General features: G+C 35.5%; 1 protein-coding gene across 2 annotated transcripts in view; it reads left to right on the top strand.

Annotated features, from left to right (window-relative positions):
- Window positions 1-26,898, top strand: part of DIAPH3 (diaphanous related formin 3) — a 208,854-nt gene that overhangs the window by 112,762 nt on the left and 69,194 nt on the right. For both annotated transcript variants that reach the window (XM_058419256.1, XM_058419257.1), the window contains 3 exons: window positions 6,476-6,601; window positions 15,529-15,692; window positions 20,149-20,284. In XM_058419256.1, the coding sequence (XP_058275239.1) occupies window positions 6,476-6,601; window positions 15,529-15,692; window positions 20,149-20,284 (426 nt within the window). The remainder of the gene's footprint in view (window positions 1-6,475; window positions 6,602-15,528; window positions 15,693-20,148; window positions 20,285-26,898) is intronic.

Here is a 26,898-nt window from a genome sequence, read left to right as displayed (position 1 = left end):
GCTTCAGGGTATTTAAGGTATTTAATTTGTGGTTTTGTTTTTTTTCCAGTGTATGCTGAAGTTTTAGTTTTTACTTTTGCAATACTAGAAGTAGATTTAATTCACTGTTACAATACATGAATTAAAGATACCTTTCTACTTTGAAGTATAACAAATCCTGTTTTCTAAGTGCTCTTAGATCAGCAGGAAGAACTTTCATTGCAGCTAATGAGCTTACAGATATGACAGTTCCTGAAGATTTATATAATTAAAGCTGTCTTTTCTTTTAAACATAATGACTTTCCTGCTTTTCTGTTAGTATTCCAGACAAGAAATATTTTGATAATTTGGTACAATTTACTAATTTCTTATTTTATGGTAATATAAAGATTTATTTATGCAGACTGCTGTTTTACTCGATTGACTCTTAATTTACACAGACCTTACAAGTAACAGTGTATCAAGTCTTTCATATTGTAATAACACTATAAAGCTGAAGATTTTCCTTTCTCTAAAAGACATAAATTCATCACAGCTTAACAAGTAACGTATTAATTTTTTCTTTTATGAAACTTCATTTGTTTTTTTTTAATATACAAGATAATTAATTTCACTTCAAAATTAAAAAGCTAGGAGCCAAATTGGAAATGTGAAGTTTAAACTATATTAATGAAAAATAGGACACCCTCACTTATAAAACTTAGAAACATCTGGGCAGCATGAGAGAAAAATAGTAATATATATGCCATAAGAATTCTATATGTCATGAGGAACAGTGTTTTTCTTATTAGAGAATTTCTAAGTTAACAACAAATTTCTCAGTACTATTAAATATATTTATGCTATGCATTGCTTGGGTTTTGATTTGGGTCTCAAATTCACAGGCTGTCAGGTTTATATACTCCATAGGGAAAAAATGTGGATATCTGCTGAAATACAAAAAATATCAAATGGGTTACACAGAAATCAGCTGCAAGAGGAACCTTAAAAATGGTGGGAAAAGCAATTAAAAAAAAAGGGTGAATGCACTGTGAAGATGTATAGACCCCTGAAGGGGAGAAAGTTTAATTTTAATGAGTAGGAAGGTGCTGAAAGTGCAGTAAGATGTACATGTAGACTTCTGTGTCTTCCTACTGTATATCTCAGGGAGTTTGATCTTAGAATGGTGATACTGGGTAAAAGACCGATAAATGTGGCTACTTCAAAACTTTTATTTTTAACTCTACTAGACTGATATTCATTGCCATTCCATGCTAATAGTTAATTCTGAATCATTATGAACCACTCTCACTGCATATTCAAAACAGTTAGTTATTAACAATCATACCCTAAATTATCTGCAAGTACACAACACGCTGCGGTCAGCTCAGCACTTGGTGGTACCCAAGGAAGCAGGTGGTGAGGCTCAAGTGCTCTTCAGCAAGGGAAGCTGCAACTGATGCAAGGGTCTTCTTTCTGCTGCCTCCTCTGAATTTTATTGCTTCTTTCATAAGATGGCTTTATCTCTTGACAGATCTTGGTCCCCCACTGTACCATATCACTGTGTGCTCTGCAACACTGGGGGACCTTGATCCCTGTGTTCGGGGTGGGTGCCGTATCCTATTGCTTGGCCATTTTTTCCTGCTTGCCTTAGCAGCTGCTTCTTTCTTTCAGTAGCAACTCAGTGATGAATAGCTGACAATCAGTGAATTGTCATTCAGATGTTTCTGTTTTCAGCTGTTTCCCATATTAACAATTTCTGAGCTTAAACTGCACATTATAAAGAGACGTGGTGTTAGTCTGCATTTCTCCCAGGAGGCTCTTGAAGTTTAGAACAAGTCCACCAGGCCAGGGTTCTTGTGGAGGTAGTAAAAGGCATAGTTGCTGTAAGATCTGAGGTCTACTACTACTGATGATAGTAATATTATTACTGGTGAAATGGGTGCAAAAATGCTTCCACATCATTTACCAATTACACTACATTAGTGTGCTCATATTTGAAATCAAAATAGGAGACAAAAATCCTACTTAGCTGCTTTTTTTCCATATGTGCATCTGAAGTCTGCTCTGGCTACAGAAGGGAAAGTCTGAGTGCTAAAGAGCCAGTGGCATTGTGAGAGCTTTGGGGAAAAAAAGATCTCAAAAAGAATGCTGTTGTATGCACCTTAGGCACACACACAAAGAAGAAAGGGGAGAAAAAAGCCAAGAAAGCTGGAAAATGGCTGTAGAGACAAGGGAAATCATTATTTTGCAAGAAAAAAACCCACATAAATATTGTATTTTCAGTGCTGTGTGACACTGAGTATACCCAAGTAGATCTTATGCTACTGTTAATGGATATTTTAGACCTTTGCTGGTGTTTACAGAAACTCTCATTACTTTTCCTCTGCAATATTTCTTTGTTTCTCTAAATCCACCTGAAAATAGGGTGGTTACTGGTTGGTGGTTATTGGGCTTTTTTGGCTATGATTTGTCATTTAACTTTGCTTTCAAATGTGGCATTTATATATAATATGATGACAATTTTAGAGAATTAATTCAGTAAACTTAATCAGTCCAGTGTGATTTTCACATGGCAAAACCAATAACATATTTTCAGAATTTCTTTTAGTAATATGGTTTAATTTTTTGTATCAGGCTAGAGGTCAGTTTGTACTGTCACTCTCTCAGCATAAAGGGGCCATAATAACACAAGGGAAGCAAAATACCTATAGGCAAGAGGAAGAGTATCATGAATAGGAGATGGCAACTTCCAAGCAAATTGTCACAGAGATTGGGCATGTAAGATGTCTGAAATATCGACTGATGCAAAAAGTAGCAAAAGGTTTGCAGCAATAAAAATGAGAGCACATGCAAGTATTGCTTCACTTTGGAGAATTATTTCTAATATTTAAAATAAAACAGGTATAGTTTCAAAGCTAGATTAAATATTGTTTTATTTTTAATCAAGAATAATGATCTGGGGATGGGAGAAAGGGGAGTGAAAATTCTCCACAGTAATTTCTTGGAAGAAGAAAGATCAGAGTACTGTGTTCTTACACTGTAACTACCAATTTCACATTCTGCGTCCTGAGATAACTGAGATAAAAGTGAGATAAAAGTATATTTCTTACCAAGTTTTGCTGTGGCTGTAGTAATGTTGTGCTACTATAGAATATTTAAGAAACTGAAAGAATGATTATTTGAGCAATTTCATGTCTCTTTATCTGATTTTATCAATATGAAGGTTTATAGGGGAAAGAATAATCCAACACCGAGGGAGGTTAATGAGAGTAGTGCAAAATAAAAATTAATTTATTGGTAGCTTTGGTAATTATTTTTTTCTTTTTCTCAATCCCATAGAATCCATGTTGACTTCAGTGAAGCACTTGATATTACGTACTATGGGAGAACATTCATTAGAATGAAAAGTAGAAGAAACATAATACTGTCTTAAAAGGAACATAGTACAGGGAAAAAAAAAAAATAAATTGTGGTATTGTGCCAATGAGTGGATCTGACGCAGGGTTAGATAGTTTGCCAGATGAGAAGGGTATCAGGTTGTCATCACCGAGTGATCCTGAGGAAGCAGAATAAAAGAAATGAAAATCCATAGCATGAAGTACAAGATCATGCATCTTGATACTATAATAAGGGCTTTGGTCAAGAAAAAAAAGGATATTTTATTGTAGGGTAATTAGATAAGGTATTCCCAGCATAACTGGAGAAACTGTAAAGCAGAAATTAAAGGGCTGGTGAGTCATCACCTAAAACACTGTGCAGAAATATTTGAAAACAAGCAGGTTAAGAGGCTTCCGGAATAATTGTGATATTAGAAAACCAGATTCAGGAGAGGAAGTCCTAAGAATGAAGTTGTTTTAACCACGAAAAGCAATGGTTGGAAATCTAATTATTATAAAAATAGCAGGAGCCCTTTTGGAGGAGGGCTGTGAGAGCTTAGGGGGTAAGAGCAGGTGTAAGCAGGAGATTGTTTAGGCACACATGCATTGTATTCACAAACAACTTGGCTTTGTGGCCTTACTTAGTAGCATTCAAAACCCCAGGGTTTGGCTTTGTTTTTTAACTAGCGTATGAGTTGTGTACTTCAGTTTGGCTTGGGTTTTTTTTTCTGAAACCTTCCAGGATTAGGGGTTAAAGTTAAGGAAGTTGTTTTTTTTTTTTTTTTTTTTCATTTTCTACTGTTCTTCTATGTCCCTTCAGATTTTATACCATGTGTTTCAGAGGCACACAAGACAAGGTTGGCAAATATTTTATATGATCTTTTTTTGGAAGAGCTGGTTATATTTAGAGCTTTGATTTTTGTTTTTAACCTGATTTCACTAAATTGAAAGCTGTGAAGACAATACTATCAAACTTAATAGCAGCATATTGTAAACTAGGCTTTATTTGAGGCTATCATCAGAAATATAGTCTTAAAGGAAAATATATCTAATCGTTATACACTGCTGAAATCAAAGGCATGCTGAAATCTTAAGTTCAAGAACAGCCTAAGAGGGAAGAAACTTCTTCCAGACGATATAGAAATATAAAGATTCTTGATCAAATATGTAAATGTTCAATGTCAAAAAACTTGAAGTATTAGAGGGGAAAACTGGCTTTGCTGGAAGCAAGAGCTTGAAAATCTCTTATATAGAACCTGAAAATCAGCTCTAGGCACTGAGTTATTTTGCTGGGTTTCTCATCTGGGTAAAAGAGTGTAGCTGTTACTCAGCTGCTACCTGCAATTGGTGTAGAAGATTTTTTGGTGAGTTGGGCTTTTGTATTGTTTTAAAATCGGTGTTCCTTGCCAGCTCTCATAATTTTGACATTGTGTGCTATATGTCACATTAATTTATACTATGAACTCTTTATGCAAGATAAACAGTCCTGTGAAGAGTACAATCAGTAGTTAGATTAGGCACAAGTTGTTGTATTATTTGTTTCTTAGCATTTTTCTAAGTAAATCAGTGACTTAAAATGATGTATGCCTAACCCTCAGATGCTTCTCATGACAGCAGAAGCATGATTTTCTGTTAAAATCACTTTTTTGGGGGGGGCCAGTGAAGACTGAAACATGTCTTGGTCAATGTTCTCAGCTTCTAATTTTATCTATGCTCCCCCAAACAAAGGGTTTTAACCATTGTAGCCAACTGACCTAACTGGTAATGATTTCAGCTTACCAGTGACTGAGTCAAGATGTGCAAGTCTAACATACTGTTGAGAAACTGTTTTGTGAATAACTAGATGCTTTTAAAAATGGTGATTATAAAGCAATTTATCACATTGCCATGGATCTTTTTATAATTGTCTTAACCTTTCTGCTATGAATGGGATTGTAGTTACTATGCAGCATTTTACTCTAGTCATTTAGGGACTCTCAGGTTTTTATCAGAGAAGTATGTGTTTATTCTGTGTATTTTATGTTTTCTCTTGCATAACTATTTGGTGGATGAAATTATGGATCCACTGCTGATGCTAGTAACATCACAGGGACACATATTTTCTCCAAGGAATTTTTTAAGATGAAGGTAACTATACCTTTACAGGTATTTACAGTATTATGAATGAAATAAATAATTAAAAAGGAAAAAAAAAAAGAAGTCATTAGATTAGAATTCACAGTATGTTCTTACATCTTTATATATTTCTCCTATCAAACTTAAATAAATGTTAAGTTGACTTCATAAATAATCGAAAACGAGTTTTAACTGATGGCAGTAATATAGATCTAAGAATACATGCTAACTATCCTCAGATTACTCTGGTCATCTTGATATTTCAATCAACTATTTACAGATCAAGCATTCAACTTTACATGCATTGCTTCAAATGGATGAAAGTTTTATCTCTCTTTTCCTGGCAAAGAGAACTTACCCTTTTTCTTCATCCTTCCATAAATCCCTGATGTTTCAACTCCACTCCTTTCTTTTTCCTAAGTCCCTGTGTTGCTCTATTGTACACTCTCAAATTCTTGGCAAGCACTTTTGGTCCAAGAAATTCTGTTGTGTTTTTTACCATATATATTGCTTTTAAACTAGAGAACTGAGGTTTGGGTTTCATGCTTATTCATGTTTAATAGCCCTATTTTCTGTGTTTGTGAGTCTTATTTTCTTCATGATCTTTCTTAAAAATGTTTGTATTTTCTGTTTTAACAGAATGAGATAGAGAAAAGCTTTGTGGTTCTTAGAATGTCTTGAAAACCAGTCCTTTGGAAAATCAGAAGATACAGACTGGCATATGTATATCTCAGGTTACTTGAAACAGGGTGTTAATTGCAATGCCAAACCTTGGGCATAAAACCAAAAGAAAATACAACATTCAAACAGCATACATCTAGTGAGAATAAAGAAAATGCATAAGTGCAGAAAGCTGAACATCGTACAGTGACCTCCTCATCTTTCATTGGAATTTGTTCAGTGTGCTTTTATTTCAGAATTAACAATGTAGTATGCTGACTTCATCAAGGTTTTAACTCTTGCATTTTGAAAACAGTGGTTTTTGTTTTGTGTGTTAACAGAATGAATGTTCTGTATTTTAGTCTCAGCAGAAAACCTGGAGAAGAGCCTCAAACATATGGAAAGGCAACTTCAACAGCTTGAGAAGGATTTGCAGACTTTTCCAGTTCCTGAAGATAAGCACGATAAGTTTGTAGCAAAAATGTCAATATCCTTTAGAGCACTCTTAAAAAACAAAACAAATGAAAAATCCCTAAGTAATTTAACTGCATTGCTTTAAATTTTAAATTTCCTTTACATAACTTCTATCTAGTTTGTAGTGTGTATTTTTGAAAGATACAACTGGATTTTCCTCTCAAAAACTACATACATGAGCATTCCAATTAAAGGATTCCTCTGAAGTGGAATGAATGAGGGAAAAAAGCCTGTTGTTGGCTTTTACAATGTATATGTGTTTCTTAGTGAAAAGAAGTTAAAATAGGAATGTCAAGCACGCTAGTGTTACATGGTAGCTTTATGTCAGTGTCTTAGGAAAACATGTCTGTCATCTTGTGTCTCTGTTTTCTAGTGTATGCATTACCATTGTGAATATTTTTGTGCATGCAACCACAGAACCAGAAAATTTCCACTGTTTCAGAAATGAGATTCATAGCCCACGAAAACTGTTTTCTTGTGTTATTTTGGCCCAAATTCTTTTTCTCGCTATTTATTCCAAATCATGCATCCAACTTCACTGCCTGTCTTTCCTAAGAACACCTTGTGACATGAAGATAATTAATTAAATTGGAAAAAAAAAAAATTCCCTTCAATTAGACCTCTCTAGCAGATGTTGGCCATATATCCTTGTCACCGAGACTAATCTGGAAGCAGAAATATGAGCAGACAGGTTGAAATTTGCTCTGCAGGCATGGTTAGTTTGTTACCTATCTGGAAGACTGCTTGGCTATGTACAGAGGCTGGGGGATTCAGGACACAGTCCTCTTGATTGATCTCATCCTGTTACATGAGCCACAGCAAGTGACCCCGAGGCCAAGAGGATCTACTGGCTCTTGCTGTGTGAGGGCCAGTTGTGTCTTCATTAGATGCTCTACAACCCAAGTGTTTGCAACTTAGCTTCAGGCCTCCTTTGGCCAGTGTGGGTTATGTTAACCTTCCATCAAGAGAAAAGTGGGTAAATAAAGATGTAATTTATATACATAATATGCTAAAATCAAACATCTGAAATCCAAAAAATGATTATGTAGGATGCCTCATTTCCCTTTGTGTTACTGCCATTTTGGGCATTTATGAAACTTTCTGGCAGAAGTGAGTGGAATACTGTGATAAAAATTGTATTTAAGACAGAGTAAGTAGGTAGACCTTGTCAAGAAGTAGCATAAACTTTTTCAGGGATTGAAATTCCATCCCCATATATGAAGACCATCAGAGCAGTTTACTGATCATTTAAAAAGAATAATGATCATCTTAGGAAATGCAAAAGAGGGATCTGCACTTCATCTTTTTCAGGCATCTCAAAAGCTCTAACCCTGCCAGAGAAGACATGGATTATCAATGTCTGTCAAGAACATAAGTCATAACCATAAAGTGAATTTTGTTCTTTGCATCAGTTTTCTCTATGGAGAACTTCAGTTGACCCTACTGTGTAATATTTTAAATTGAAGGATAATGTTAAATGGAGGAATCAGTAGAATTCTTTTTCTTAATATAAAATAAATAGCAATAAATCCCGAGGAGTAAACAGTGGTCACAAAACACTTGAAAAAATTCAAAATTAACTCAAATATAAACTTACTGGACATAGTTCTTGCATGAACTATGCTAGCTGAAGGCACAAAGGAATCATACAATTGAGGAATTGTAGAATAATTTGGGTTGGAAGGAACCTCAAGGTTCATCTGGTTTCAACCCCTCTGCTATAAGCAGGAACACCTTTCACTAGACCAGGTCAAAGCTGAAAAGAAGCCCACAAGTTTTTTAGAAGAGCTACAAGGAAGATCTGCAAGTCAGACTTCTCTACCAAGAAAACTGATGAAGACTAAATACAAAATGAATACATGTATTAATTGGAGATAAAATGTGACAGACGAGAGTCATCTGTTTTTATACACTTTGCAGGTCTATTGCAGCATGCAGATAAAGGTAAGAAATCAGATTGATTTCCATCCATGTTTTAACAAGGTTTTTTAGCAAAGACTTATTAGGTTAAAAAGTGGTTTAATTACTTTTTTTTCTGGATTAATATCTGAAAAAAATCCTCACGTCAAAGGGAGATGCTGGCAGTTGCTGACAAAGCAGGAAGTGAACTTCAGTGATTATAGACTAATAGATCTGAAGGAGAAACACTGTATTAGAACAGCTGGGAACAAATCCAGTTGAGAACAAGCAGAAAACATAAACACGATACTATAAAAATCAGCAATACTCTTACATCATCATTTCTTCCATTATCCCATCTAAAAAAAGTGTAGTATATATCTGCTGATGTGGCAATGAGCAGCAACTGGCAATAGGTTTTGCAGAAGGAATGTTTTCATGGCATAATACTCTAATGTGGAAAATCAAAAATTTAAGAAAATATAATAAAATACTTGTAATTTCGCGTCCCATATGGAAGGAAAGAGCGGCATATATTCTTTGTGTCTTTAAATAACCATGGGTTCATCTCATGTGAAGTACTGTCCAGCAGGTTAAAACATACTAACAGAAATGTTTTCATGGACAACAGACAATTAAACTGAAAATGTGAATGAATTTCATGTAAGGCTTAGATAGGTGGCTGAAGATTGTACATCAGGAACTATTAAACACAGTTTATCGAAACAGTGGCAGCTTTAGCTCAGAAGAATTACTAGCATACAGACTGCTAGAAACTGAATGCTACATCACTTGAATTATCATGCTATATTTGCCAAGTTTCCTTTCCTCCTTGTTTTTCCTAATTGTTGGGTATTGACTGCTGTCAGAAACAGGCAAAATAAAGAAATGGTCTTACTTAGAATAAATCAGTATGGGTAAAACCTACTGTTAAGGCTTGATTACTGACCTGAGACCATATGCTGAAGCCAATAATATCCATTTTATTTAACAGTGGGTAGGGGGAAAGGAAGGGAGATAGTCCCCACATGTGGATCCAGTTGTGTGCTATTAGTATTAGTCTTTCTTCACCTTGGTCTTCTAGGTGCTGGTGTGTTCTGAGGTGGTTCAAAACTTTTTACTATTTATACATTTTAGCAAATGAATTGATACTCATTGGCTACACCGTTCTCTTACTGTTAGACCTGTGCTCAGTCTTTCTCTTCATTTTGTGTCGTTGTGTTTCTTCGCTCAGTGGTTTGTGATCTTCCCCTGCCAGAATTACCTTCTACCCCACCGGAGCTGATTTCAGCACAATTGCTGCGTTGGCTTTCGTTGTGGACCAGAAATTCTGCATTCTTTGTGTCCATTATTGGTGATCATTCTTCTCTCCCATCTTTGTTACCTTCCCCTAGGTCTGATGTTACACCTGACAATAGTACCATCTTTATCTTGAGTTCCCCTCACAGTGGCTTAATTTATAGTCCCTAAGAGGCATATTTGGGGAGTGGCATCTTTGGTGGTAACAGTTGCCCATTTATCCCATAAATTGGGGTGGTCTTTGTTGGAGCTGTGATATGTTATTTGCAGTTGCTTCTTTACACAGATTTCCACAGTGGGAATTTTTGTCTGGATGTGTTAACCAGGATGTGCTTCCCAGATCTCACTTCTACCGGGCCTGGAGTTAGAAACAACCTGTCTCTCCCTTCTGTGCTTATCTCATGGCAACGTCCTTCTGTGGCCTAAATAGTGTTTGAGACAGGCAGCTGTGTTCTTTAAGTCCTTACACCAGCCATACTACATATTTCATTGCATTAGACTATTCAAGTACAATATTTTGAATAGTAAATATTATGAACAGAAGTAGTTTACCCTCACCTACTACCTGACCCAGCAGACAGACAGCAATTTCTAAACAGCATAGTTGCATATGGTTTCTAGTCATGTCTTTGAACACACTAATTAAAGCAGCTCACTTTTAGAAAAACAGGAACTTCAATAAATTACGAAGCAGAAAAGGTTTGATGTAAAGGTTAGATAATCCTGCACAGCATGATGAAACCTGGACCTGTCTTTACTTTTATTCCTATGACAAGGAAATCTGAATGGTGATATGTCTTGAAAAGCATGCAGCTCATAAAAAGAAACCAGCAGGAAGTTTTAAAAAGGAGGGATAGTGCTTTGTAGGAAATAATTTTTCATCCTGAGTACAATTAAGCTCCATGGACAGGCAGGCCATTACATCCTGTCACTAAATATCACAACCCAAAGCCCCCTAATGAACTGATTAGCATTCTTGTTTCTTTAAGAAGTCAGAGACATGCACAGTTGGTTCACTCTTTTATTGACAAAGTCTGTAATTATGAATATTTCTCCTATATATTAGATTGTGTTAATTTGTGAGCCATCGTGTGTATGCTAGCTGAAAAGAAATAGTTATTATCGCAGTTCTTCTGTTTCCTTTAATTAGGGAAGTCAAAGAATATTGAATTGATATTGATCTAACGTATTAAATCCATCGAGTGAAATGTTCCATAAAAAGCACAGTGAACAAAATACACTTGTAGGTTTAAAATAAAAATTTAGTGGGTTTATGGAGAGTATTTAAATTGCATATGAAAAGTTTAATTAAGAGATTTAGTCAACATGCTCTTTATCAGTACAACTCCCATCTTCTGATTTTCCAAGCAACAGCTGAGAAAGTTTGAACTTACTGATAAAAGTAATGTTGACGGTGTTCTTTTACATAAACGTATGGAACTAATACTTGAGAGACAATCAGTTGATTGCTGCCTTTCAGCTAGGAAAAAAGTACTTTCTTTTGATCAATTAGCTGTTCCTTTGCCATTTAATTTGATTTGTTGACACTGCAGAAAGGGGAGGAAGAAGCAGCACTTAAATGAGTCAGAGCCTTCACTACCAAATGAGGTAGAAGAAACCCATTTCAACTTCTTGAGAAGGGACTACTTGCTGCCTCCAAACTGTTTGTTACTTAATTGACCTCATAGTTTGAAGTTCCCCCTGTGCAACATAAACTGAATCTGTAAGATGTCCTTGCATCCTAAGGACTTCACAAATTGCTGGACCTGAGCTCTTCAGCTAAAAAAAGGTTGTGTGTTGCTCTTTGATCAAGATGCTAACAGTGTGAACAGGTAATGAGATAGGGCTTTGGCAACCAATGTAGATTTAATTTAAGTCTACAATTCTTTTAATATCTGGTCTGGACTTTAAGGCATGTATTATAGCTAGCACTGATTTTACATGTAATATATGATATATACACAGTGGATGCAGCAGCTTTGTGTGATACAAATACCTGCCAATTTGTTTTAGTTTTATAGCACAGAGATAAAAAGGAGAGAATCAAAGAAAACATATTATTTGACAAGTACTCTTCAGAAGGTACTAATTTAAAAATCTAAACATTTCTATGTGTTTTTTTAACTCTTATATTCAGATGCACATTTTTTTTGTTGGACCTTGGTATATGTATATAAAAAGAAGTCTCTCTGACACGTATTTTTCAGACAATTGCAATTATTTTCCTAAAATGTGGGAAATCCTTAACAGAGTCCTACAGCATCCACACTGCTAGCGCTTAGTAAAAAATCATTTGTTGAAATGATTTGAAGTGACCTCAAAATCTTTTTGCATCAGTCTTCAAAAGGTTTGCCATGTTTTGTGGAGACTGTTGTCATCTAGTGTATTGGTGGTCTCAGTTCCCTTTTGAAGATTCTGCTAAAATACAAGTGGGGAATATTGGGGTCTTTTAAGGAAGGGTTTGGTAGAGATTAATGTTATTCATTATCTTTTCTAGGGTAACAGCTGCTTTTACTTGGCTTGATATGTTGCACTATATTCGTATTTATATACCACAATGTATTAAAATCAATATAAACTTCAGACAAGGAATTCACTGTGAAAAGAGCTGCCAGAATATGCAAGACCAAACATACAGCAGTTAGAAATTTTGCCACAGATCCTGTTTCAGCCATACAGTGCTGTCCTGTTACATTAATTAGCAGAACAATATGTAGTCCAGTGATTCCAAAAAGACAGTCCATGAAGTAAAGCCACTTCAGAAAAAGTTAACAAATACCAAACTTCTTGATTTTGTTTTCTTCACATCTGTGTTGTATCTCAGCTGTACTTCTGTCTTCATTCATCCAAAACCAATGAATTGTGTAGTTGATAATACGTATGTATCAACTTGTTCGTAATAATTACAGTTGGGATTGCTGTACTCAGTAGTATTCCCTGTTGTTTCCAGTTTAGTTAGAGTTGGCTAACAAAAGCCATATTTAAGGAGAAAAGGAAGAAGAGTTATTAAAAATACCTAAATTGAAGCACAGTCTCAGTAGAATGCCAAGAGCTTAGGGGTATCCCATAATGCACCAGATGGAAAATAAAAATCTCAGGATCCATCATGTCTGGCATTGAAATACTAGATAGCAAAACATCTTGCCAGAATACTGTCTTTTGTGTTTAAAATTATGCATCAGATATTCAAGGGGAGTCAGTTTTCAACAGCATAAAATTAACCAGCTTATATGGTCTCTATTAACATAGCTGTAATTTTAGCTGTGTCTTGAAGGATATCACAGAAATTTTCTCTCACCTCCCCCACTCCCCAAGGTTTGTGGTTTTTTTAAGGATATTTTCTGGAATTTACAGGATGAAGTCTACATTTTACTCATAATTTCAACCCTTTTATTTATTTTTTTTCTTCCTAGAAAACGAAAAATACTAGAATGTTTAATATCTGGCATTTATATAGAGAGACAGCAAAACTAATTTGTCTACTTTTCCTTTACCCTTCACTCTGTGGTAATAAGTACCCTCATGATTGCAAAAGACCTGTATTTTTTCATAAGATCTGTTAATAGTCAAAGAATCGCAAATTATAAGTATCCTAAATTTTAGGATCAAAGTTAAACCAGATGTAGGAATTAATTTTTCTAGTTCCACTATTTTTTTTGTTTGTTCTGGTTTGTTTGTTTTTGTGAACTGGTGACATTTCTTTTGATGGACTTAGCTTGTGTTTTGTCATGTCTTGTTTCTCATAATCCTTTTTTATATAGTCCTTGGGCAGCATTTATAGACAAACCTCTCATCAACTTTCCTTGCTTTCCTACCAATAGGTTTTTAAAAAATCTCAAGTCTAACGATCAGTTTCCTGGGTGTTATGCTCATCCTGGGAGCTGAGTAAAGGAGATTCAAATTGATGTACAAGAAGAGAGGGCTGGCAGCATCAGTTCTCTTTGAGCTGTTGCCAGCCAGTCAGCACAGGCAGTCTGAAGCTGCTTCACAAATTGCATCTTGTGAAGTTACTAAAAGCATAAAAAGAAGCTTGTACTAGCAAAAGAACCATGTTGATAAAGTCTGAAAATAGGTGGTTGAGGGGTGATGGAAGATGTATCTTTTTAAATTGTTGAAATCTTAACTTTAGTTAGTCCTCTTTCACAAGACTGTCATAGGGGAGGCTGTTGTGCACTTACAGAATCAGCCAGTAGTCATTAGTGACTAAGTAGAATATTGTGAAAGTGCATTGTTTCTCCCCTCCTGCACATATCTGGGATCATTATTGCGTGAATTTCTGGCCTGGATTCTAAATCACAAAAGACCCCCCATGAACTTCTTACTTGTTATTTTTAAAGCAACCTTAACAAACCAGAAGGACACTTATCAGGGCAACTGAAATGAAATTCAGCTTCTAAACAAAACTAAGAAAAGGAGTACCTTACAAGAAACCTGAATATTTAAAAACAAGAATCTTGTACAAGAAACTGTAAATTGTTAATATGTACTGGTCACTAGTGGAGTTCCCCAGGACCCAGTTTTGGGGCCAGTCCTGTTCAACATCTTTATTGATGAGCTGAACAATGGGATTGAGTTCACCCTCAAGTAAGTTGGCTAATGACATCAGGTTGTTGGGAGTGTTGGTCTGCTGGAGCTCAAAAGGCTCTGCAGAGGGATCTGTGCAGGCTAAGACGATGAACTGAACCCAGTCGTATGCGATTCATTAAAAAAATGCCAGGTCCTGTGCTATTCTGTTAGTCTAGATTTTCATGCACTTGATTAAAAATTCTGTTTCATAAAGTGACCACAGTGCATTTAATCTGTAGTAGAAAGTGTACAAACACAGTAAATTCTCTTTTGCAGTAGCTGAAGTGGGCAATAGAGAGTAAAAATAAAATAGGTGTTTCTTGTCTTTTGTAGCATTTATTACAGCAGGAAAATAATGGAACATAAATATTTGTTTAACCTTTCCTTTAATGTGCACAGTTCCTGAAGTTGCCCAATATAAAGAAATGGCTATGTAGAATGTTTTGTCTTTGAGCTTCTTTGGCAAACTACATTATTGGAAGTCCAGAATAAACACAGGAGGTTTTATTTTATATGCAAATGTTTTGATGCTATTTATAAATTGTTTGCCTTTTATATAAGTAGTTTTATTGTTCACCTCTAATTTAATTAAATTGTATTGCCATTGCGAATAACCTTAGAAAAAGCATAAATACCTGATGTAGCCTTCATGCTGTTGCACTGCTGTTACAATGAATTTTTTTTATCTTTCATGATTTTTTCTTTTAATATTTTTCATCAATATTTCTATTATTTACTCTAATTTTAGTAGGAACTATAGTATTTATTGATAAAGTATTCAGGTTAATTATTGGTATCTGTACCTAAATTCCATGGAAATTGTAATTTAAATACTTAAATACTTAACTTCAATAGGAAGACAGTGATACAAAATAAACTACATGGGTGCTTGAAGTTAGATTAGTTGCATTTCATTTCATTTCATAAGAAATTATGTAGTAATTGATAATCTTTAAATTTGAAGTGGTTGAGATATTTTGATGAAAGTCCCTGAATTTATTCATAGTAAATTTATTCACAGTAAATACTAGGAAGCAGATACAGCATGGGAGGAATTATTTTGGTCCTTATTTGAGGAAATAAAAAAAGGTATATGACATACAAATCAATGCTAAGTTAAAGCAGTGTGTTTGATTGGATTCACTGAGTATTCTTGCAGCCTTAACAGCAGTGTACAGCTTCCTAGTTCATGCCAAAGAAGATTTTCAGAAACTTGCACGGATGCATGAGAACATGGAAAAACTCTATCAGAACGTGATGGGGTATTATGCCATTGACCTGAAGAAAGTTTCAGTGGAGGAGTTTTTAACAGACTTAAACAATTTCAGGATGATGTTCATGGTATGTTTATTTTATGTCTAATGTTTCTTAGAAGTTTTATTTTGTAACCTTATCTATATGTATGAATTTGGATAATAAGCTGATTAGCGTCACATCTGGCTTCTTGTGATTACATAGCTTAACTTACTGACTACAATCCTGCAGGAATATTGTATGAGCATGAGTTTTGTGACAAAATTTGGAGGAGTGCTCCAACTAATGCCTATAGATCTGTAGAAAGATTCACTTAGTCATTTTGCCACCTACTCCTCATTGCAGCCTGATCATTACAGCTTATCATTACAGCACATGTATTTAGATTGCTTGCATGTTTCCCAGTCTTGTTTGGTTTTACTTGGCTGGTTGGGTTCTTAATGATTTCAGACAGGTCTGAAGATATAGGTGGAGAAAATGACTTCTTCCACAGGTACAGTTTGAAATTCATATGTCCATCAGTTTTGAGGAAAGGGCTTAAACTGGAACCCATACTTAGCAACCATTTGGAACATGTAATGATTACTAAGCCTTTACTGCTTCAGAGTTTAACTAAAACCCTAGATATTATTCAGCTGCAATAATTTTGCTCGGCAAGTTACATATGCCAGATTTTTGGGAACAGGAGCATTGATTGTGCTTTTCTAACTTGATCAGTGCCTAATACAAAACTCAGTAGTCTGATTTCAGAATTAATAAATATTACAAAACAGTGTTATTACTTTACTTTCTAGTGTTTAAACTATACCTCCCAAGTAAATGTTGTAGAATTCTAAATGCTTGTGTTCATGTTGAGTTGGAGGCTCTAAGGCAGTGGTTGTGCTTTACATTAATTTTCCTATATTTCTTCTCTGTGTCTGTAAAATTAGCACTGATGCTAGCCTCTACTTCACAGTAGTGTCATAAAGATAGATTAATTAATGCTTCAAAACAGTTAAGTATTATTGATGACCATGAGAGAAGAAACCTTGAGGAAAATTAATAATTCTGTCTTGCAGAGCACAGTCTGAAGGCTGTATGGAAAAAGATGTATAGATAAGGCATGAAACCCCCTATCATTTAGTGACAATAAGCAAAATTTTGAGTAGCTGCTAAGTTTTGAGACTTTTTAGAAAAGATTTTAGAGATGCCTAGCATGAGACAAATGAGATGATTTTCAGAATTGTTTAGTATTGGTCTTTATTACGGATAGAAACTGAAGGTGATTAGCATCTTAGAAAATTTAGTTCAGAAGTCTTGTAAATTTAGTTCTGAAAAATCATTGGATTATTAAGAAGACCAAACAAAACATTAGTCACCAGCAGGTATGGGAGAGTGAAATTCAGTCAACTTGTTGTCATGAAAAGTTGATGATTTACATGAAGTATTTTCCTACTTATAACTACTTTCTTTTTATTCTCAGTTAATGAAAATGTATTAAAAAGTTTTTAAAATATCTGTGTTTAGATCTGGAGCCCTAGTTTCAGTTTTTCAGTTTCATAGCTAACTTCGATCTGCACTGCGGAGTCCCTTGAGCCCCTTGGGGTATTGCCCAGGGTCTGGCCTTGGCAGGACAGATCATAGAGTCACCTGCCCAGCCTGAGAGGACTTCCCAATGGTGCTTTGCACATGGTGGTTTGCCCTGGTTTCTCCCCTCCCCAATGCCCCAAGCCCTCTAGTTTCTCCTTTCCCCTGGGTCTCCGTTGGTTGTGGGGCCCTGGTGACTGGCCCTGTCTTCTCTGTAGGTCACTGACCCTGCCTGCCCTTTGTGCTCCCCCTGTGCACCCAGGTCATTGGTCGCTGTACCCCAGACTCAAACTGGGATGCAGCACATGGTCTTGTCTTTGTTCAGGTTTTCCCTTCAGCTCCTGGAATAAAACATTGCTGGAACTGATCTCACACCAGGACCCTTCTTGCCTCTCCTTGCTGAGCTAGCCTCATGGTGTGTGTTGGATGTGTGAGCTTGACTGCTTTGCCTGAGTTTGCCCAAGCGGCCTTTCCACTGAAGAGCCTTATTGGGATCTAGGCTTCAGCTCCACTACTGAGAAACACACAGTTACACTGCACTTTGTATTTCAGTGTTATTTGGCAGCTGTGGCAACTATTATTCACACTCTGTGTACACCAAATCTGGAGTACAGTTCCTTGGCCAGATCCAAGAAAAGGGGTGAAGCATCTTGCCTTCAGAGCTTTAGCTTCCACAGCTAAATTTCTGGTACACTTAGTGGAACATCTTAGGTATCAGATACCCCTGTTAACCTCCCTCTGTACTTTCACAGCATCAGGGGTACTGCTAACAAACTCGTTCCTTTCCTTGGAAGGATAGCTTTCATGATGAAGAAATTGTCTAATGGTTAGAATTTTTCTCCAGTTATAGGAATGGGAGCAAACACACCTTGAGGTAACAGCTCTTCTGTCCAAGAGTAGGTGAAGGTATAGAAACCCCTTGTTCCTACTGGCACTAGGTTTCTCTGCAGCAGAGGCATAACCTCAAGAACCACAATAGGGGCAACCAAGTAAGAGTGTTCCCTAGACTCTATTTTTCCATTATATGAAGTGAATACTTAAATAAAAATTTGAAACTACCCTGGAAAATCACAAGAAATAACCCAAGAATGCCTTCAGTTTGGAAAATCTAGGTCTTGGCATTCCACTTACATTTTGTGCTGAAAACACATGGTACATGTAGGATAGAATTTGGCCTTAGGGCATATCTGTATGAGAGTCTGAGTGTCTAATCTTGTGCTTTAGTCAAGGGAGATGCATACTTAATTCATTTAGTGGAATTTGGAGAGCTGTCTACCTGATGTCTCAAAGGAGACCTAACTACAGAAGTACCTAGTATCGTGGAGAAGTGTGTTAAATAGTACCCAAGACATCATCAACCTGAAATTTTAAGCTTTGATATAGAATTTGTGGAAAATCACTTTCCTGTTAGAGAAAGACAAGGTGTGATACTCCAACGCATCCAATTTGCACTGCATATGAAGGTATAAGCTATTAAGTCAGGCCCACTTGTTCAGTGTGGTTAGAAAGAATAGACATCTACATTTGAATGACTGCAGTCTGAGGCTGAGTCCAAGTGATATAATTTTGGGGGAAGAAATAAATAAAAGTAGAAATTTCCTTGGTCACTCTACTCAGAAAGTGTGTAATTTCTGCTGATATTGTACTTGTCAAGTACCAGGTCGCATTTGAATTTTATCCAGTAGTTTAGTCTACAGAATGCCCAGTCTGAAAATCAGCAAATCATTTGTCAAAATTAATTCAATCAAAAGTTTTAAAATTTTGTAAGAAGCATCTACCCTTCTCCCCTGTATCAAGAAATTTGACAGAGATGACTTTGGAGGAGTCACTGTGAATGTACAGTTTTGCTTTGTATAAAAAATCCATTTCATTGTTGTTTTTTCATGATGGAAAGCTTATTCTTCTTCAGTTATCCAAGACAGGTATTTCTTCACAAGCTTTATGCAGTATTTTTTTATTCCTCTTCTTTTGGTCAGTCTCTATGACAGTGATGCTACAAACGGTGCCTGTATAAGTATTGCTGTAATCCACATTCATCTGTGCTATGTAATACTTCTCAGTCCTTTTTTTTTTTTTTCCTGAGGGCGGTCTGGATATTTTCCCACTAAAAACAAATTAGACATTAATTATCCCTGCAAACTTGCATCTTTTGCCGCAGACTTTGTGACGATTTAAGCCATTTTGTAAGAGGGGACACTTTGATGTATTATGAAAGACAAGATTCAATGTAACTGTTCTGAAAATAACAACTTTGCAATGAATAGGTGCACTTTACATTTAATTCAAATGTAAATTCTCAGAGCACTGAGAGTTTACCAGTGTACATAGCTAACACTAGAATAATGAAAAGGTAATCCCAGAATACTTTTGTTAAAAATGTATTGAATGTAATAGAGTTCTTTTGGTTAATGTCTGAATATGCAAAAATTTTATTTCAAAACTCTGAAATTCATTTTTCTCTTTTAGCTTCAGTGGAAGTTTTGGAGTACATATTTATAATTCAAAATAAACAGAATTCTACAGATATTAACCAGAATTTATAAACCCAGTGAATTAATGCATATGTTGATAAGAATAAGAAAAATGCAGCACTGTTACCTAGGCAGCATTGGAAAGAAGAAAGTGTTGAAATTGTTTTAGAATTACAAATGGTAACATATATTTTTCTAGAACAAGGTGCTTTAGACATTTTGAATTCTTCCTACATTAACATGTGTATTCTTAAGATGTATTTCTTGCTGAATTTATAATCCTCATTTGGGGATAATTGGTATGCTTTTAATGTATTTATTCTGAATTTGTTTGCTCTTCTGAATAAAATGTACTAAATATGGAATGTAAAATACTTACTTGATTTGATAAATTAAGGTTAGTTAGGGGATACTCTTCAAAAGCTTTTTTCTTTGTTTTTAAGGTTCTGTTTTGTTTTCGCTAAGACTTCCATTTTAATGGAACTCTCTATTACTTTTTTTCATAGCAAGCAGTAAAAGAAAATATGAGAAGAAGGGAAGCAGAAGAAAAACAGAGACGTGCTAAAATAGCTAAGGAGAAGGCAGAGAAAGAAAAACTAGAGAGACAACAAAAGAAAAAACGCTTGTTAGAAATGAAAACAGGTAAGTGATGTAGAAAACACATTTTACTGGCAATAAAGCTTCTATTTTTTTCATTATCTGAATGTGAAAAAAAAAAGAGAAAAAACAAAAAAAAATAGATTGATGCTTTTTCACTGATTAAAGTTTTCAGCAAAGAGGTGTTTAAATTTTGTGGGTTTTTAAATGAGCTTTCCTAATCGCCTGGTGTTTTGAGTTATAAAATAACTCAGATTGCTTCTTTTTATTTTTCCATTGGAACATATTGAACCTTGTGTGACCAAGTTTAAGTTCAGTGACGCTCAGAACCCTTTGTTACTTGAGAAAAGACATTTTCCAAATCATAAAGCCATTTTCTTTAACTAAGGTTATATACTCATTTTTATTCTTTTATAAGACTAAGCCCTTCCTGAATTACTTTATTATTTTTCTTTGAGTTTGTCAATTGTTATTTTAACAGATCCATATTGAAACACCTCAAAAACCCCCTCAGCCATGCATTTTAAAAGTTACCAAAAGAGATGGCAGATGCTGTGACTTTTCTGTTACTAAAAGAGTTGTCTGATGCTCCTCTATATACCTGTATTTTATCCTAGACTGAGCATCTGTAGTCCTTCACAATGATACATGACTGTGTAAATTGTCATGAGCTACTTTTTTTTTTTTTTTTTTTTTCCTTCCCTGAGCAGGTCTTGTTAAACAGTTCCCTACCTAAACTCTGGTTGGCACCTTTGGCATAAATTATTATAAATTATTATCTGTCTTCCTGTTTTCACTAATAGCCAGAGTAGGTGTGTTTAATTTTGGAGGTGCTTCAGACCAAAAGTCTTTGATTTGTTTTTATAAGGCTATCCATGTTTTGAGGCGTGAGTCTAAAGCTTTCTTGGGGCAAATCAGGCAGCTGCCCTCTGAACACAAAAATTCTAATTCTTTATAAGTACAATTCAAGACCCAATCAGAAAACCGCCAGTGACAATCTTTTCAAGGCTCACAGAAGATCGAGGAGGCTGCAGAAGACTAGGAAGGGGTAAAAGTGGTGTCTGTATTTATGCACAGTTGGAAATGTTTCAAACAAGATTTCTCTCAGACATGTATGACTGATAGCATTTTGGATTGAAAATTTATAGTCTTTTAGTCAAAGTTAAAGCTGCTATCAAGTCCTGTTCTTCACAATGTCATGTTCAGTCTTTCCAGAATACAGGTGCCAATGTGAGACTTATGTGTTATATACACATGTGAATGTAGGCCTCTGATAGTGAACCTTTCCACTTCAGCTGATGCAGCAGGGAACTAAGTACTTGTCTTCTACTTGTCTTTAAATAGTCTAGGGTTTTGATATCATGCAAGTGTACAGAAAGATGTTTCTTGTCCTGTCAGTCACCAATGATTCAGTTTGGAATGACTGATCTAAACAGCAGATAGTAAAAGATGGTGTTAGGATCACCTCAAGCTGTAAATGTCTTGAGCCTGATATTGACTAAATTGGCCACTGATGAGTTGTAAGTCTTCTTGTGCCTGGTTGCAACATATTTTTAATTCTACTAGGAAACATGAATTTTGGGGGTGGGAAGGAAAGCACTTGTGGTAGATTTTTTTGTCAGGGAGGAGAATAACAAATATATGAAAAATGAGGGTGTTTGTTTTGTTTTTTTAATGATAATTATTGTTATTGTTGACTGTCTTACCATAGTTGTATTTATAGTGTTTAATTGGAGACATAATGTAGCTCTGATTTTTTTGAGTTACATAGCCAATAAAAAAACCATTTTTTTCCCCTTTTCTCCCCTTTTTTTTTTTCCTAGCTATAACTTGTTCATCAAAAGGCTATCTTCTCATTAAGAATCTATAAATCAATCATGACTAATCTGATAAAAAATTCATAACCAGGTCCTCTCTCTGTCAAAATACCAAAACATTCTTACCTGAAGTGTGACTGTGGAGTAACTGATTTTTGCTGCCTATTATTTCTTTATATGGTGACTAGCTCAGATGTTAGACTTGTAGGAATGTCATTTCAAACAGTGCTCAAATAAAACTCATTGATGTCACCAACCCAGAAGTTATTTTTGGGATTTCAAAGAGGTTCATTTTTAGTATAAGAGAAAAGATGAGAGTATTTATGCTAAATGGTTCTTCAATTTATTTTTTTTTTCTCGGTGAATAGATCATTGTTTCTCAACTCCTTTTTTTTTTTTGGAGTAACATGGCTTTTTCACTGAAAATTATTTGAATATTAGGAATGAGTGAGGATCTCTGTACTATGTGCTACTTCATGGTTTCTTAACTGTTTCTCTTAAACTTCTTTTAAAAACTCTAAGAATCAGCAACAGTAATAAAAAAAATCTAAACAAAACCAAAAACAATCAAAAAGTAATCCAATCCCACTTTACTGGGCTGACAGTCATTAGTAGCACTGGTTGTGCTATTATCTTACCCTTCTGTGTTATTTGTCATTATCACTATAATTAGTTCTTAGTACCTGTCAGTCACTACCTCTGCATAGTCTGTCTTAACATCTGTGTCCTAAATTTAATGTCAGTATAAAATCCCTTGGAGTTGATACTGTTGGTGATGATGGCTACCAATGATGTTCCTAGTTGACAAGATGACATACTGAAATTTGAGAGGTTTTCTTCAAGGGAAGCTAGAACAGGAATAGAGGGTTTTTTTCTACTCTGCTATCTCTCTTTCCTTCCCCATGCACAGTTTTGGATCTTATTATTTTCTAAAATGGTTTAATTCCTGGATAGTTGAAATTCTCTTGACGATCTCTATGTTAGAGAACTTAAAATGCTTCAGGGTGTGTTAATTCCCCAGGCCACATCTATGCATTTGATTTTTTCTTGCTTAGCTGCTGCTCTTTTTCTTAAGGTAAAAGCAATCTTTTTCACAGTGCTTGAGGTTGTGCTTTTTTTGGGTGACTGTTAATTAGCCATTAGTGACTACTTTATGATTCTGGAGCTTCTCCTTCAGTCTATACTACATACTTTTCAAGACCTGAGGTGCTATCCAGTGTTGAAAGAGGATTTGTATCATCATCCAAAGCTTGTATTGTTAACCACTGGTCTCATTTGCAACACAGGCATTTAACCTGCCCCAGATTCTTCTTTGTTCTTGAAGTCCTTTTCTTTGGGTTTCTTCATCTTTCATCTGCTTTTGGAAGCTATTTGAAGAGCAGGGTTTTCTTGCCTATCATCTACCTTTGGCTGCACAAGGTGGAGGAAACTACTTTTGCATAAAAATTACCTACATAATACTGCAAAAGTTTTTAGTTACTTGGGGGATATTTGCTGCCTTTTTTTCTTTTGCATTGACAAAAACTTAATATAGAATCACAGAATAATAGAATGCTAAGAGGTTGGACTGGACAATAAACCCCCAACGTTGTCCTCTGCCAATCAAAATCAATCTGGATTAAAGTATTTCTGAAAATTTTCTTTGGCATGAACTAGGAAGCTGTACACTGCCGTTAAGGCTGCAACAATACTGAGTTTTAGTTTAAACTAATTTCTTCAGGATAAAAACAATAATTTCATTAGTAGTAACTGACATTCATGGCAAGTATGAGTTCCAAGGTTGTTCTGTAATATATCAACCTTCTCACAAACTATAATAATCTGTCTTAACGTATGTTGTGCCTTTGGTACACAGGTGACAACTGAGTCATCTAGATCATAGATGTCATCCATACTCTATATCAGGCTTCTTTTGCCATACTGTTGCACCAAATTCAGTGTTGATATGGTCATTTTCTAAAATTAGATAAATATGTGTACTTTGTGATAAGTCTTCTTAAAGTGTTAAATTAATTTTTATATATGTATCTCAGGTAGAAAAATATATCAATAATTTATCGTTTTTGAAGTGTGCAGTGTTTTGTGAATATGCAGTACAGCACGTTTTAGAAAAACCTGAATATTTTAGGTAGGCTTTACAATATAAATTTTAACCTCTGCTACTAAGACCATAGATTTCTTTATTATACGGAATTGTTTCATTTGCCCTCTTGCAATTTGTTTTTGAGATTTGGACCCGTAACAATGTCAGATTTACACCCCTCTAAACTGTAGTTTACTAAAGTCTCTACATCTTAGCAACACCTATATGTTCTAGTGGTCGCAGCTCAAATAGTTAAATGATAAAGAAGGCTGTGAGTCTTCAGTTTACGTAGTAAAAGTATCTGCTTCATAGTTTCCTCTCAGCTCCATCCTAACTTGAAAAGTAAGTGGAATTCAGTAAACATTTTGACTATACTTTACATTTGGAAATTTATGTTAATAAAATCTGTCCTCTAAATATTCTCTGGACTACAAAATTATATTCGTCATGGGGTGCTTTACTTGCTTTTGTGAAGCCAGATCAAACTATCACACCCTATCCTTCCAAGAGTAAATAGCCAGTGAAAGGGGATCTTTATGTAAATGCCACTTGTCTGCATGCTGTTGACATTCAGACACGTACTTTCTCATGCTGTTCAGATACTTAGTAGAAGCACACCAATCAATTATTTTGATCTTATCAGAATGTAAAGAATTCTGTAGCTGAGATAATAGCAGCTAAATTTATTGTAATATAATTGAGAACTCCATCATTGTGGCATCTTCATTGTGTCGTACTTTGAATACTATTTAAGTAACAAGCCACTTTTATCAGTGGTTATTTACAAAGATTGCCCTTTTCTTGCATAAAAGCACTGAAATAATACCAAAATGGAACATCTGATTTCCAATATAGCATATTAGTTTGTTTTCAGTTGTGTTATTGAGTTTCATTTTTATCATAATGATCTGGTTTTAAATAAGTTTTAGTTCATTTAAACAGTTATGACCTTATTTGCAGTCAATTTTGCAGCATTTATTTTTGTAGAGGTTTTATATTGTTTATTTCATTTTGGGAAAAAACCAAAACATGTTCCTGTCTCATAAGCTTCCTAACAGCCTTTTAGGCTTTGGTTCTTCAATATTAACTGCTTTAGTATTGTCTGCTAAGTTGAACAATATGAATATTTTCATTAGTTCTGTAGTGTTCTGCAAAACAAAAGGACATCATAGATCCCAGTACTGATAGTTTAAAAAATGAAAGTAGTAAATGTGTCTTGGGTTATGTAACCTAAAAATGTGTATTCTATTTCATCTGTTGAAAGCTGGTTTTTGGGAGATGTTTTTATCTTTCTTACACCAGGGGGGAGGGGGGCGGATGCCTTCTGATAATGGCCCAGCCATTAAAACCAGGTGGGGCAGTGTTTCTTATCTCTTTCACCACCCCTCCATCCTCCAGGGGGACATGTTCTGATAATGGGCCATTAGGGCCCACCAATGACATGACACATTCCATCATCCCATTGTGAGATGCTCCACACAGTGGGGGAGGAGCCAACTGTTTCTAGCTGGATAAAAACTGGGAATGAAGGACACAAGGGATCTGGTTTTTCCACTGGATTCCCAGAGGGAGACTGGACCTGTCTTGCCACCACTGAACTTTCCAGAGGACCATGTCTACTCCACAGAACCACATCTGTTACTCCAGGAGGATTTATTTGGACTGCTTCCAACACCCTGAGCAATAGGGTGCCAGGTCGTATCCCTGACTCTGTCAGGGTATTTTCCAGGATCTTTGTTTACATACTTGCTTGGGTTTTTTGTACTACTACATTTGCATTTTCCTTTTTTTTAAATATTCCTAGTAAACACCTATTTCCCATATCTTTACCTGAGAGCCCCTAATTGCAAAATTATAATATTTTGGAGGGAAGGGGGTTTACATTCCCCATTCCAAGGGAGGCCCTAGCTTTCCCTGGCAGACAGCTCTTTTTCAAAACTAAGACAAAATGTAATTAGGTAAATAAAGTTCAGATTCCAACAGATGAAATGCTTACCTTTGGAATAAATTAAGAAATCCTCAAAGATATTTTTATCATTAGGTACCCTCAAATACTCTACCTGCTTAGCTGAAGTTTGTAAGGCCTCCATTTTATTAATTTGTTCACATTGGAGTAAGAGATTCAATACTTCTCAAGAGTATTCCTCTCCTCTGAAGGGAGTGAAGGGCTCCAAAAGTCACTGAAATGACATCATTAGTTTCTAACATATGTTGGTAAGTTGTTGTTTTAAGACGTCTGTTGGACTAATGTCCTGAAAAAAATTACAGATATTTGGACAATAGTATGTATATTACTAGCTTTTTGGAAGTTATTTTCTTCAGGTTGTTTCCCCTTTTGGAATTTCAAGTGCTTCACTCAAATTGGTTCCTCTCTGGTGCTGATAACTTTTTCCTCTTGTTCCCTGATTGCCTCCACTTATCCTCAAATTGGACTGTCTTCACCAAGAGGATTCCTGAGGTCACTTTCTGTTATTTGAATTAATTCTTAAGTATCACTTTTATTAGGAGGACAGTGGGAAGTAACTCTTTTCCATAACTGTGAGGAATGAGTGTAACCTCTTCCTCTTATGTTAAATGACAGTGGTGGAAAGAACTCTGAGACCTTTTAGAGTTGCTTACTCAGTATTTACTCATGTTGATATTTACTGGACAGTTGGTAGTAAGCTCATGACCATTTTGGAGAGTAGATCTAATTTTTGCATAATGTCTGTAAAAAAAGAATAGGACATTTGACAGACATTGGCTACAAATCTTCCAGA

Source organism: Hirundo rustica, chromosome 2, assembly GCF_015227805.2.
Source record: "Hirundo rustica isolate bHirRus1 chromosome 2, bHirRus1.pri.v3, whole genome shotgun sequence".
Taxonomy (NCBI): domain Eukaryota; kingdom Metazoa; phylum Chordata; class Aves; order Passeriformes; family Hirundinidae; genus Hirundo; species Hirundo rustica.
The sequence above is the reverse complement of the archived record's forward strand: the minus strand, read 5'-3'. Positions and strand labels throughout refer to the sequence as shown.